At 33.0% G+C, this 14,627-nt stretch overlaps 1 protein-coding gene across 2 annotated transcripts in view; it reads right to left on the bottom strand.

Moving 5' to 3' along the window:
• Positions 1-470: 470 nt before the first annotated feature.
• The window catches only part of TMTC3 (transmembrane O-mannosyltransferase targeting cadherins 3), a 59,534-nt gene continuing 45,377 nt past the window's right edge, over positions 471-14,627 (bottom strand). Inside the window, exons 11-15 of one of the 2 annotated variants that reach the window (XR_006607532.1) lie at positions 9,618-9,721; positions 7,862-8,031; positions 5,804-6,030; positions 3,650-4,634; positions 471-1,953 (exon numbers count right to left, since the gene is read on the bottom strand). Coding sequence is in view for 1 of the 2 variants with exons in the window: in XM_004748580.3 (XP_004748637.1) it covers positions 3,817-4,634; positions 5,804-6,030; positions 7,862-8,031; positions 9,618-9,721 (1,319 nt within the window). In the remaining variant the exon portion in view is untranslated. Of the gene's footprint in view, positions 4,635-5,803; positions 6,031-7,861; positions 8,032-9,617; positions 9,722-14,627 lie in introns of both variants that reach the window. The other variant, XM_004748580.3, reaches the window with a different exon arrangement.

The raw sequence follows: 14,627 nt of genomic DNA, 5'->3' as shown, positions 1-14,627 counted from the left end.
ACACACACACACACACACATATGTATATATGTATACATATATATAGAGAGAGAGTGTGTATGTGTGTGTATATATACAATACACATTATATATACAATATATATAATTTGTGTGTGTGTATGTGTATACACAAGGAATTATAGGTTGAACAATTCCCCTAAGTTACACTAGTAAGGGTGGAACCAGGATTTGAATACAGGCAGATCCATAACTTGGACTCCTAATTATTTCACAATACTGACTTCTACTTATGTATGTAAAATTCCACGTTTGAATTTAATCGTCTCGTTTTTTTTTTTAGTTTCTGTCACTAAGGATTGAAAATGTATCACTGTTGGAACTAATTTAACACATGCCTTTCTCAGATGATTGCTAATAAAACTACACACCAGCTCTTCTGTCTTTAAGGAAGCAGTAATTTCTTGACACATTATTTTACTTTTGATTTGAACACTAAAAGGCAATTCAGGTGAAGGTTTTAAAAAGTATCAATTTTATACCGATTATTTAGAAATATTGTACACACAGAAATGACAATAATAAAAATGCATAAAATTTAAAACTATTTTCTTATAAACTCTTAACATGGATGGCTGACAGCTCCCAACAGACAAAATTTCGAACAAAGATACCAGGTATTTGGGGGGGGGGGTTATTTTTAAATACCATTTAGTCATGCAAACAATTAGGCTTTTAAAAAAATAAATATGACAAATATATGGATTTCTGAAGTAGAAACTGACATACAAATCTATATATTTTCGTAGAAGTTTTCATTAAAGATCTTCAAATTAGTATTCGGTAACATGAAGTTGAGAGCTCAAAATAGATGTAATGAAAAGGCATGAGGTTTTATTAGAATTGTGTAATTCACATACTAAATATTTACATAAAAGTAAACACAAAATTGCAAACATAATTGTTTTATCCTCTGAGTCATTAGCTTCATGAAATTACTTACTGGGATAATTACAAGATAAAATTCCCAAGTATGAATGTTAATAAGGAAATACATATAGGAGCAACAGGAGAAAAACTTAATTCTTCCTTCTGAGAAGTAGTGAAAAAGTAACATAATTGCCCCTTGGGGATTGTCAAAGCTTTCCCAGAACTCCTAGGGAATAGATTCTTTTGTAAACAGTGAGACCTAAAACTACATCCCTTTACCAGCACACAAACCTGTGATACGCTTTCTTTCCAAACATTCAAATGCTCACAACTCTGAACTGTAGGTAGCAAGCTGGGTTAAAATATTCCTACCATCCATTTCCCCAAAAAGGCAATTCCAAAGATGGGGGAAAATCTATTACCTTTTTTCACTTGAACAGCTTGAATAAAATTCTACTCTGAGTTTAAAGAAAATAATCAATCTCACATAAACAAGGTTGATGGTACTTAAGATGAAATAAATACTAGTTATCAGAAGAGCATATTCATTAGAATATCAAAATTTAACTGGGTTATGACACTAATTTAAAAAGTTAGTGCAGGAGAGATAAGAGGATTTCCTTGAACTAATTTAGAGCAGTGATTATTAACCCTGACTATAAATTAGGATCACTCTGAGAACTTCAAGAAAATGGAGGCATAGCTCCCTTCCTAAGAATTTCAGATTAAATTGTTGTTGGTGGGGTCCATATTAAAGAGTCCTCCAGATGATTCTAATATGAAGTGAGGGTTGGGGAACATTAATTTGGAAAAATTACTAATCAGGGTGGATTTGATTTAAATAAATTATTTAAAATTCAAATATGAGCACTTCCTACATGATAGGCATTGTTCTAAGCGCAAATAAAGAGGAATTCTTTTTCCTATAAAAATCATTGGGTAACAATATATTTTTAAACTTTTGAATAGTTACATAATTTTATTAAAATATTACTCAAAGCTCTTATTACCATCTTCTGCCACAAAAGATTCCCTTCTGCTTTTCTGACTTATCTTCACTTGATACTGTAACAGAAGAGATCAAACTCAGAAATTTTTTCTCAAGATACATGGACAGAACACAAAATTAACATAGATTTTGTTTTTCAAGTCATAGTAAATATGAGGTATTCTCCATCTTATATCTGGAGTTGCAAAGCCATAATTTAAAAACTGAAACTGGATATTGCTTTAATGCTGAACAGAATCTCTAAATCAAAAATGAACTACGATTGGTGTCAGTGCTTGATATAAACTGCCTAAAAAATAAATTTATGACACAACCTCAGGGAACCTAGTAAGAGTGGGTCTTTAATGTAGACCAAGTTTGCTTGTGACCTATTTATAAAATATTTCTTTATAAAAACTTACAGTAATAGGATTTTTGAAATATATATATTTAGAAATTAGTTTTCTCAGTTTTTGAAATTCTACATAATTAGAAATTAGTTACTACCTCAGGATGATAGCTTGAGCTTTAACAGTTTAAATTAAAGCCAACTTATCAGGTATTATAAAATTCATCTGAAATGTACTTTAACTCAAGAAAAAATCAGATATAAATTAATAAATTTGATTTATGTCTTCAACTTAACAGTTTTCAGATTTAAATTTGCTAAAACCAACTGACTATTAAACCCATACAAGGCTAATTACTTTTCATAGCTAGATAGCAGGCCAAAATGATGAAATTTTGGTTAAATTGTAATAGATGCATATATAAGAAAATGCAATAGCAATTTGTTTTCCATAGCTGATGGAATTTAAACAGTTTTAAAATTTTTATGAAAGCTCAGTAGTCAAAATAAATATTTAATAAAAATATACACCATAGGAAGATAACAAGAACTTAGTGTTTAAAAATAAACTTTGTCATATTGTTTTTCCTTCAGTTAAATAGAACACAATTTAGTTGCTTAAGGTATCTAAGAATGATTAAGGTGTGTTTTTGGAACAATTAAAATTCAAATAACACTAGAGGGATAACACCAAGATGAATGAGAAAATATGTTTCAACTCAAAGGTTTAAAGTTACAGTTACTGGGACATTTTCAGTATGACTAAGATCCTAATAAACATGAACAATTTGGGGAGTAAAAACTCAAGGATAGTCATGATTATGTGGTTCATGCTGTGAAACTCTTAGTATGTAAAAAAATACAGAGTATATATGAGCACCATTAGAAATGTGCGGGTATGTATATGTATATTTATACTTAAAATTTTACCTGATTAAAAACTGCATTTCAGAGTAAAATTAAGGACAAAGCACACAACTATGAAAATACATTCTTAAGCTAATATGTCACTGGACTTATTTTAAATAAGTTTCATCTGGCATTCCTTCTAAAAATCAACATAAGAATACAACATAAAGGAAGCCAGTATTCTTTTATGGTGTGAAGTCCCTCAGTTAAACAGAAATTACCAAAGAAAAAAGAATGTGTTCAATAAGAGTTTTCAATCCATAATCAGATTCCAACAGAAGGTAATGAAGTCAACTAATAAATGTCAATTCATAGAATAAACCAGCATATGTTAAATTTGCCCACAAGGGACTATCATTCACACTTCAGATTATTTTTAATTGCGAGTAGTCAAGATTACTCTACAGAAGAAATCTTCCTTCCATATAAAAGATACAAATCTGCAAACTGTAATTTAGTATTTCTGCCATAGTCACCAAAACTCAGAAAACTGTCACATCTTATACAATACATACCCTGGGGTAAGATAGGTGTTTAATGAAAATCGCATTTTGATCGTATGTAGAGGCAGCTCATGACAGACTGTTACGTGTATACTTGCTATTTTTCAATGCTCCCAGAATAAGCAATCACGTAAGATAGACTGAAGTTCTTTGAGGACATTGTGACACAATAAATAATACTATTCACCATTTAAAATACGTTCAATCTCTTCTAGTCTTTTTAAAGCAGCAACTCTTTTCTTCTCAATTTCTTTGATTTCCTTTGTTGTTTTGTGGGGGGTCTCTTTGTCTGTATTTTTTCCTAATAGTTTGTTGGATTTAGATTGACTTTTATTATCACTCGGTTTTATGATCTGTGTAGATCTAGGTTCACTTTTTACATCTTCTTGTACATTTTCAGTTGGAATTTTGTCTCCTTCTACACCTGAAGTCTTACCAGCTGGGGATATTGGCTGTTCTGCAAAACTAGATGAGGAAATTTTATCCCTGACTATATTCAAATGGCGCTGAATATATTCTTCATGTGGTGCTAATGCCAATGTTTCAACCAGGCATCTTTCAGCTTTTAATAAGTCCTTCTCTTCAAAATAAACAACACAAAGATTGTGTTTTCCTTGCACATTGCTTGGATCCATTTCCAAAATCTTTTCAAAACATTTTTTTGCTCCAAGTATATCTTTCTTTTGATTCATCAGAATGTCTCCCTTTAAAATAAGACCCTTGATATGATCAGGATAGTGTCTGAGTAACTCTTCCAGAATTGGCAAAGCCATTAATTCCTTTGCTGTCTGAGAATACAGGAGAGCCAGATTAAACAAAGCACTTCTGAAATCGGCTTGTAATTTTATGGCTTTCTTCATCCACATTTCGGCTTCACTGTCCTTTTTGTCATCCATGGCAAGCATTCCCAGATTGAAATAACCATTAGCATCTTGTGGCTCTTCATTTATATAGCTTAGAAGTCGTTTTCTAGCTTCTGGTCTGAGTTTAACCTCACCTAAGAATAATTTTTTTAAAAAGAAAAAAACACATATCGTTAACAAATGAATTAAGTCTGAAGAACAAAAAGCCACTTTCAGTATTCATCTAATTAGATTAGAAAAAGACAGCATCAAAACAATTAATTTCTGTACCTAAATCAAAAAGTAGAAAGCAAAAACCCAGTTTTCACAGGAAAGATTGTGTGCTTCAAACACTGAAATGACAGCTCACTTCCTTTCTATAAGACTGAAAGAATGCCTCAAAAACCTGAAGGGGCAAAATATCTCTTTATAGTTTAGAATCAAACTGAGAGTAGCAGAGGAAGATTATGCAATTAAGAGGAAGAGGCATTGGATTTGCCAACAATGACATGCCTTCAATCTGGATTCTGTTAACACTATGACTTTAGGCACAGATCATTTAAGTTCTCTGGGTTAGCCTGCTGAATTTTCTTTTTCTTTTCTTTTCTTTACTTTTTTTTTTTTTTCAAAAGATTTTCTTTATTTATTTGCTGAGAGAGACAGAAAAAGAGAACGCATGTGTACACACACACAAGCAAGGAGAGCAGCCTGTTAGCAGGGAGCCCAATGCAGGGCTTGATCTCAGGACCCAGGCGCTCCAGCCTGCTGAATTTTCTAAGAATTACATGAAACCTATGCAAAAAAGTTCAGAAAATAGTAATTATTATTGGATAAACAAAATGCTTCAGTCTTACAAAATTAGATTTTTTAATGTATCTCAGACAATAAAACTAGATGATACCAAAAGCACTTGGTCACATGAATCAAGAGAAAATACATTTTTTCCTAAAATATATAATGCTCTTGTCTCCCTAGAAGTAATTATATAAAAAATCTTGCAAGTTCTGATTATTTGGAAATGGTATAATATGTATATGTAAGAGATTATTTCTGTACATAAAATTACAAAATAGATTAAAGGCACTGCTTAATAGACTGCCTGAAAAATAAGTCTTAACATATACCCAAAGAACTAACAATCTTGTTAGAGCATATTACTTGAAAATAGTACTTCAAGTATTTTAAATATTCTTAAAATCATTTATGTACAGTTTTGATATAAACTATCCATTTACAAAACACTTGCCTCAAGTAATATAAGTTCAGATTTTATTATATTTCAAACAGTATATTTTAAATATAGAAACATTTTGAGAAAACATACCTGATTCTTGCATTAATATAGCAGAATTGAATAATGCTAGTTTATGCTTCGGATTTAGTTCTAAAGCACGATTAAAATTTTTTAGGGCCTCGTTTGGTTCTTTAAGTTCAATATGAACAATTGCCAAGTTGTACCAAAGATCTGCATTATTTCTGTCCAGCTCTAGTGCTTTAAGATATGCTTCTTTTGCTTTGAGAGGTTTATTCATTTTTAAAAGCAATTCTCCTCTGTGGAAAAACCAAACGCAAGCTTTATTCACATTATCGTGTTACTTTGTAGACATTATTTTTCACAAGTTTTAAGCTTTTCCACAAAAAGCTTTCTTTTTTCCTTTTAACCAAAGCTTTTAAAGTTTTCTATCAAAAGGAACTATTTGAATATGTCCTCAAACCTGAACTCATTAGTTTAGCAAATTTGATTGTTTTCAACTATTATTAGAAAAGAAACCTTAAAGGGTAAGATATGAGGAGGTATCCAATAAAGGGGAGGCAGAGAAAAAATATTCTTTATGTACATCTTGAAAGAAGGCAGACTAGACTAGACTACATCAAAAAAATGACAGTAAAAAGAATGGGAGATCAATTTTTCAGGAGACCAAGTAATAGCATTTGAAGAATGAATACCAATATGGTGGTGATGGGGAAATTCCAGTATTTAAGTCTATGCTATAAGTCTCATTTATAAAGTGCAGAACATTTAAAAGTTTTGCCTTTTCTTATATAAATTCAGTCTTCTACAATGTATTCTTATAAAATGGCCATTCATTATAACAACACAAAAAACTCCCCAAAAATAACAAAAAGAGAATTTAAAAAGCTGACTGGGTAAGGATTGGAGGGTACATGTGTGACCAGCAGACACCTATGAGGTATATATCTGGAACTAAGGATCATAGTTTGAAAATCATTTTACAAATTTTTCTAATATGGTTCTATTTTCTGTTAGAAAGCTTAAAAAAGTAATATGTGCAAATCGATTCGAGTAGTGACAGGAGAGCTATTTTTATTATGATCCTATTATTTCCTTAACATTAGCATAGGAATGATATCAAATGAACCACTAATATCCTCAATTAAAGCAACTTCTGGAGTGAGTATTTGTACAAATTGCTTTTACAAAATGCAGACTACTGAATAATTCTTTATAGATTAACACACGACAGGTTTTATTTACAAATGCAACCCCACTAAACTTAGCTAATTTCAACAACTACTGGATAAGGTTGAGCAAATTATGAACAGATTTTATCTCAAAAACTTATGAAATTCTGAATACATTTTCCCCATAGGAGCAATGTCATAAATTATGATTAGGTTTCTGGGCCAGGCCATAAAATCAAGTTTAACATACAATTTTCCTCAAGTATAATACAGATGATGATCCTTACATGGGAAAATGTATTAAGTTCTAGCATGTGATGCCAAATTTCTTTTTAATGACAACTGAAAAGTTTCTTTTTGGTAAAAGCATCAATAACCAGTCAATTGTCAGAAAGCTCTTTAGAGTTGGATATTAGAAATACTTATAAAATGTAAGTTTCAGGTATCTGTTTGTTTGTTTTTTTGAAGATTTTATTTACTTATTTGACACAGAGAGAGAGAGAGATCACAAGTAGGTAGGGAGGCAGGCAGAGAGAGAGGGGGAAGCAGACTCCCCACTGAGAAATGAGCCCGATGCGGGGCTCAACCCCAGGACTTTGAGATCATCACCTGAGCTGAAGGCAGAGGCTTAACCCACTGAGCCACCCAGACACCCCAAGTTTCAGGTGTTTTAAGTAAACATGAATGTGACCATAAGAAGCAAATGAAACTAAAAAGGAGCTTTTCTTTCTTTCGTATAAAACTTGGGTTTGTCTCTATATGTTAATAGACTTGTCAATTTCAAATCAAATCAATTAAATTTCATAAGTCTAAACTAGGCTATGTTTCTATATTCTTGGTTGCTAAGTAAGATTACTGAAAAAAAAAAAAAAAAAGCCAATTTAGTTCCGATGGTGAAATGTACGTGCAGATGCAGTTTCAATTTTCTATAATGATAGCTTAAAGAGAACTACAATACCTGCTAATGTAAGCCTGCTTGAAGTCGGGTCTCATGCTTATTGCTTGTCGGTATAGCTGATCTGCTTCTTCCAGCCGGGACTCATTTGCTCGGATAAGATTGGCCAGATTAATATAAACATTTAGGTGGTTAGGGGCAATTCTGGCTGCATATTTTTTACCAGGAATAATCTGTCCAAAAGAACATAATCTGATTATTTCAGTACCAAATAAAAATAAAAATAAGTATTCCTAGTGGCTTATTTAAAATATACATGACATATAAAGGTTATGGTACTAGTTTTATTGCCAAATTAAAATAAGTCATAAAAATGTGAAAGCACCTACAGTATTTACAAAATGTAAATGAAATAATTAATATTTTGTGGCTTTAAAAGATATATTTTTCATTCATACTAGCTCAACACAATATTGTTAGCTTTTTATTTATATGCATCATTTTATAAAGTCCTATAAATTTAAACTCTTGAGGCTAAGGTCTGTTAATATATTTGCATCAGACCCATAACAGAAAGAACTCAGGTCTCCTTCCCTTCACTCTAGTGTATTTGTTACACCATGTCAACTTTCATGTTGTCAGCAAAATATTTCTGGTTGTGACAACAGGGTGGTTAATTTTATTCAGAGTTATACTAAAGCCTCATTTGTCTGATAGAGTTAGGAAGTAAAATTCTTATTAACTGATTATTCAGGTTAGGCAAAAGTTATAAAATATACATAGACCTAAATTTTCAGTGAAAATAATAAATTGTGTCTGATAAGAATCTATACTGAACACAATTTAACTTTAGTATCTTAGGACTGAAATAATGCTTAAGACATCATGTGGTCCAGCTCTGTTTCTGAAGCATTTTATCAAACTACAACCAATCATTTTAACATTATATTATTAACATAATATTAATATATACTACTATGGAGAAAACTGTAGTATAGGGTAAGCTATCTTTTCTGATGAAACATAGCTGGTAAGGCCAGAATCTGGCTTTCCAGCTTCCAGGCTATACTGTAATAACCAATGAATCTTGCGCATGTGTCACTGCAACAACTGAACACCAAAGAGCAACAGAGATGTTATCCATTCATTTTATTACTTTGTTTATTCATTTTTTTTTGAGAAGAATAATGCTGAATTTAGTGTTTAATGTATATATATAAAATTCTCTTTATTTAAAGTCATTTAATTCAATGATAACTTCTAATCAAGGATATCTAAAATTTATAACCTTATCAAACCTTTTAAACATACTATATGGAAAAAGTTTTCAATTGAGCTATAAAAGTAAATGTAGCCCTTTATAAAACTTGTAGTATTTTGCTAAGTGAAGTAACTCAGAGAAAGATGAATACCGTATGATCTCACTCATGTGGAATTTAAGAAACAAAACAAACTAGTAAAGGGAAAAAAAGGGAAGGAAAGACAAACCAAGAAACAGACTCAAATATAGAGAACAAACTGATGGCTACCAGAGTGGAGGCTGGGGGGAGAGATGGGTGAAACAGGAATGGGGATTAATAAGTGCACTTGTACTTAAGCGCTAAGTCACTATATTGTATACCTGAAACTAAATATTACAATGTTAACTGGAATTTAAATAAAAACTTTAAAAAAACCTGTAGTAAAAAATGGCTTATTGGATACTTTACTTTAATGTGAACAAATTAAAGAAAAGATACAGATTTTCCACCCAGGTAATTCTATTCAGTGTGGACATATAGTGGATATAACACAACAGAAATGTATCACGACAACTTACTTGGGGCATTAGTGACTTAGCCATCATGTAAGATTCTTCAGCTTCTTTGGTTCTATTTAAATTTTTGTAAGTTCTTCCTACATTCATGTGGGCACCAATATCATCTAAAATTAAAAAAAAAATCATTTGATGAATACGAAACAGTCTTCAATGTAAACTACAAGTTTTTAGCAAAAAAACACTAGGCAAAAAATGCAAAAGCAGTCAACAGATCCTGCATTCTCCTTAAAGTTCTTTTAACACAATTTGTTATAATTTATGATCAATGCTACAACAGAAAATTAATAAAGTACTGTAAGGACAGAAAATACACAGATGACATGAAAAAAACTATCTGAATGAATCCTTGAAAGGCTAAGAGATGATAAGAGATACAGAGGTAATAAAGAAATATGTATCATTTCTCTTCACTAGATTTTATTACACTACACTATACTATATTATACTATACTAAGGCTTGCTTCTATTTCCTTGATTGCATAGCTCTGGAATTCACTCAAAAAGTATGGCTCAATTCTAAAACTGAAAATATCCAGAAGTGAAAAAGATAATCATGATTCTTTGAAACCAACAAATATGCACCATGGTGGGACACCTGCAAAGAGACTGCAAGAAAAAAACAAAAAACAAAAAACAAAAAACCCCTGTGATTTTGTGATTTTGTTTAAAACTTTTGTGAATGTGGATGGAATGCAAGTATAATACCCGGAATCTCCAGTATTACTTAAGATGCAGCAGCCCATCTCTCTTAAATGATAAACTCCTACATATTTTAATGTTTACATTTTTTTAACTTGTGTTACTATCAGTATGCCAGGAACTTTTGTGTAATTTTTTGATAGGGAGAATCAAATTCTCAGCGAATTTTTTCAGGGACAGAAAAATACGCTATTTAAATAAGAAAGATTTCATATTAGGGTTCACTGCACACTACTTTTAAGACACATTTCCTAGAAACTATTTCAAAGGCTTGGAATAAAAACAGAAAGATGGGAGAAGATCTTAAATCAGTTAAATTGTATTAATGTGAATCTCTAACAGATAAGACAAGATTACTACCAGCCTGTGACACCAGAGATTTTACAATTTTCTCTGTGTGCAAATCCTAGGACACACAAGAGCCAAGAATATATATTTTAGGCACTGCCCTATGAGGACAGTAACAGTCCTAACATCCTGCTACAATACATTATGTTACAGGCTGGTAATTGTGTGCACTGAACAGAAAGTGCCACATGCAGTACAGGTTTGGTTAGAGAACTCAGACAAGCTCAGGAAAAAAGGGTTGATTTTTTTGTTGCTGTTGATTGTTTGATTTTTTATTTGTTGATTTTTGGTTGACATACTGCTGAGTCTCATGGGGTTTCAGGAGAGGGCAAGGAAAAAAAAAAAAGAAAGGAAAAAGATTGCTTAGGCAAAACATTCTTAATTTTAGCTGCAAATCTGGATACTTATGAATTTTAAAAATTCAGGTAACCTTAGCGCCACCTAGCTCTATGAAAATAGAATTTATAGAAATAGGACCTGTAAAAGTTTTTAAAAAGTTTCAAAGGCAGTTCTGATGTAGACCCAAGGCTGAAGTTCATTGTATTACCAAATGTGTAGAAAAAGAGTGGGTAGTCTTTGCTCTTACATAGCTCATTTTTTTTCAACATCAGATAAATCTTACTATTTATTATAAAGATCAGAAAGCTACTTAGGTAAAACTAAGAACCTGAAAAAATTAATTATATGGTAAGAATTTAACCTAAGGGAAGAACAAAGAAATTAGAAGTTTAGATAAATAAAATTATTGGCAAAGTATTTAAAATGTCACTCATATCAGTACCAACAAATCTTAGAAAAGAAAGAAGTTATCTACTTGGATGAAAGACAAGGCAAATTAATATTCACTGGAATCAGGGTCTTAAAATTATGGCAAGGAGATATCATCAATGAAGACTTCAGATACTAGAGTAAGGCAACTCTACTTTTCAAAGAACTAAGATAGCAATTAGATAATCTTATGCATAAAAAGGACTATACAATACAGCTAATAAAGTGAAAGACGTAATTTCTAAGCAATTTCTTCTAAGTTACAAAGTTTTAAGATTCTAGAGAAGGAAGTAACCATTACTAGGATAAGGTAATTTAAATTTAGGGGGGAAAAGAAGGGTAAGAAAACCAGGCAAGATATAAAAACCAGTGACATTTAGAAGTCTAAAAATCTACAAAATTTCAACGATTATTCTTATGAGTGTATTATCCAAGCCAACAGCAGCATGAATCCAGCAGTCTGTCTTTTATTCAATGTAAATGAAGACTGGCAAGTACTAGGCAACCTTGAGCCCAATAACTCTTTATCCAGCACCAATGAAGCATTTTCAGTGTGATGAGCCAGGCACCTACCTATGTTGCTTTCCAGTATTTCCTCTCTACAAAATTATCTGTAAACTCCTAAAAACTCTTTAAAAATCATTTCCATATCGATAGCATCGAAGTTCAACTAGAGGTCCATGAGAAAAATTTTAAAATTTGGACTTAGATAAAAAATGAAATCACTGATTTTAAGGCAAACAAACCTTGCAGAATTCTGGTGTTCCTTAACAAAAATTCACTCTTGTTTTATAATGATGTTTATGGAAACTGGAATTCCATTTGCAAAAATTTTATCTTTGTGAATTGGGATTTTTTTCTCAAACACTTGTAAATCATTAAAAAAAAAATCACTATCCTTTTAGTGTAACATGCATGTCACCTGGTCAGACCACCACATAGTTTATATTCTTATTCTAGCTAAGCAAGAAAAACCTTCAGAATTACTTTTTTTTTTTAAAAAGATTTTATTTATTTATTTGACAGAGAGAGAGATGACAAGCAGGCAGAGAGGCAGGCAGAGAGAGAAGAGGAAGCAGGCTCCCTGCTGAGCAGAGAGCCCGATGCGGGGCTCGATCCCAGGACCCTGAGATCATGACCTGAGCCGAAGGCAGCGGCTTAACCCACTGAGCCACCCAGGCACCCACTTTTTTTTAATTAACTTTAAAATGCTATAAATCCCTACTCAATGTGCTCCTAAACTGTCCTAAGTTTTTAAATACCTAAAATTTGCTACCTCAAATTTTTACTTTTGGTCCTGACCAGTTCCCTTATCTCCAGTCTTATAAATCTGTGTATGCCTAACAGTGACAAAAAAAGGGATTCTTGATGTCCCTCCATACATGTCATTTCATATATCAAATCTAAGAAGAACATGACTAAAAAAACAGAATAAGCCAAGATGCCTCTGAATACCAAATTCAGTGTTTCTAACTTTACAATACTTTTTCCACAATAAATTATAATAAATGGATTTACTTCTTTTTCTAGTCACTGGCTTATGAGAAAAAGCAATTTTGCGAGAAGTATAGTAGGAAAGTCATACTATATTTCAGGATGTATCTCAAAAACAGCAAAAAGTGATAACTGACAATGAGGGGGAAAAATATTTTAAAACTGAGCGCTCATCATGGCAATAAGCTAGTGATATGCACACTATTTATTAGACAAAACTAAACATGAACATAGATACTCACCTACATCATTTACTCTTTAAAACAATGCAATGAGATAGAAACTACTATTCTCATTTAGAAATGAGAAAAACAAGGAAGAGGCCTACATCTTTTAAGTCCCTGTACGGCTGATATCAAAGATGACTCTGCTTCTCTAAAGAATCCTAGATTTTGATGTAGTATTCAATGATTCATTCGATGTATATATGCTGGGTAACTAAACATCATCATAATAAAAAAGACTCCTAGAAATAACTTAAAAGGCTTTAGAAAGTAATAAATTAATATTAGTGAATGTTGGGGTGCCTGTGTGGCTTGCTTGGTTAAGCATCTGACTCTAGATTTTGGCTCAGGTCATGATCTCAGGGTAATAAGGAACCTGCTTAAGATTCTCTCATTTTCTCTCATTCTTCCCCACCCCATCCCACTCATGTCCTTTCTCTCTCTAAAATAAAATAAAATAAAATAAAATAAATGAATGTTGACTGTGTATAAAACCATGGTAGATGATTCAGAGGGTATAAAGATAAATCAGATGTTCATGATGTCTCTAGGGAGTTCCTTAGCTTAAATACATATTTTTAATAAATATTCAAACAAATACAGTATTAAACAGTTATAAATACTATAGGAAAGATACAGAAGTTGCAAGAGGTTTTAAAGATTAATAATATTTGCTTCTAATTGGATTGATAGCAAGGTTTATTAAAGAGAAGCCATATAATAGGAGGGGCAAGACGGCAGAGGAGGAGGAGCCCCTATTTCAACTGGTCCCCTCAATTGACCTAAATATGTACCAGAGTACTCTGAATACCCACGAAATCAGCCTGAGATGTAAAATTATACACTTCTGGATCTCTATATGGAGGCAGAGATCACCAGTGGAAGGTACAGGGGAGTTGGGAGTGCATGGACTGATATCAGAAGATAAACAGAAGGGGGAAGGGAGCCACCAGAAGCGACCCATTAGAAATACCCCAGTGCGAAAGTGCCCTGTGCTTGGCAACCAGCATTAGCTTGGAGACTGATTAACAGCACTCAAAATGAAAAAAGGGACTTAAGGGACAACTGTAGGGATTAGGTGGCCACAGTCCCAGGACAGCCACAGCTGGTTCCTGCCTGTGCTTGAGAAAGCCTCCAGGCGACTGGGGGCTCCAGTCGATGGTCCCTGGGTCCATGGCCACTGCAGCTGCCTTCGTTGCCTCTACACCACCCGACTGAGCGCTCCCAGCATGGGCATGGGCTCCAGACAGCAGTCCTGGGAATGGCAGCCGCAGAGACTGGGCTCTCTTGGACCACTATTGTTCACGGTTTGGTAGCATGGTTTTGGTGGCACATGGGCACAGAGACAAGCAGGAACCTCTGGCAACCACTGAGACAGTGGCTGGGGGTGCGCACCACCTGTGGGAGTTTGCAGTGTTCAACGGAGTTTGCAGAGGGGTGAGTCTGTGTGTTCTGGACCATTCAGAGGGGAGCCGAC

Source organism: Mustela putorius, unplaced genomic scaffold, assembly GCF_011764305.1.
Source record: "Mustela putorius furo isolate JIRA1106 unplaced genomic scaffold, ASM1176430v1.1 tig00000640_pilon_pilon_pilon, whole genome shotgun sequence".
In the NCBI taxonomy this organism is placed as follows: Eukaryota; Metazoa; Chordata; class Mammalia; order Carnivora; family Mustelidae; genus Mustela; species Mustela putorius.
The sequence above is the reverse complement of the archived record's forward strand: the minus strand, read 5'-3'. Positions and strand labels throughout refer to the sequence as shown.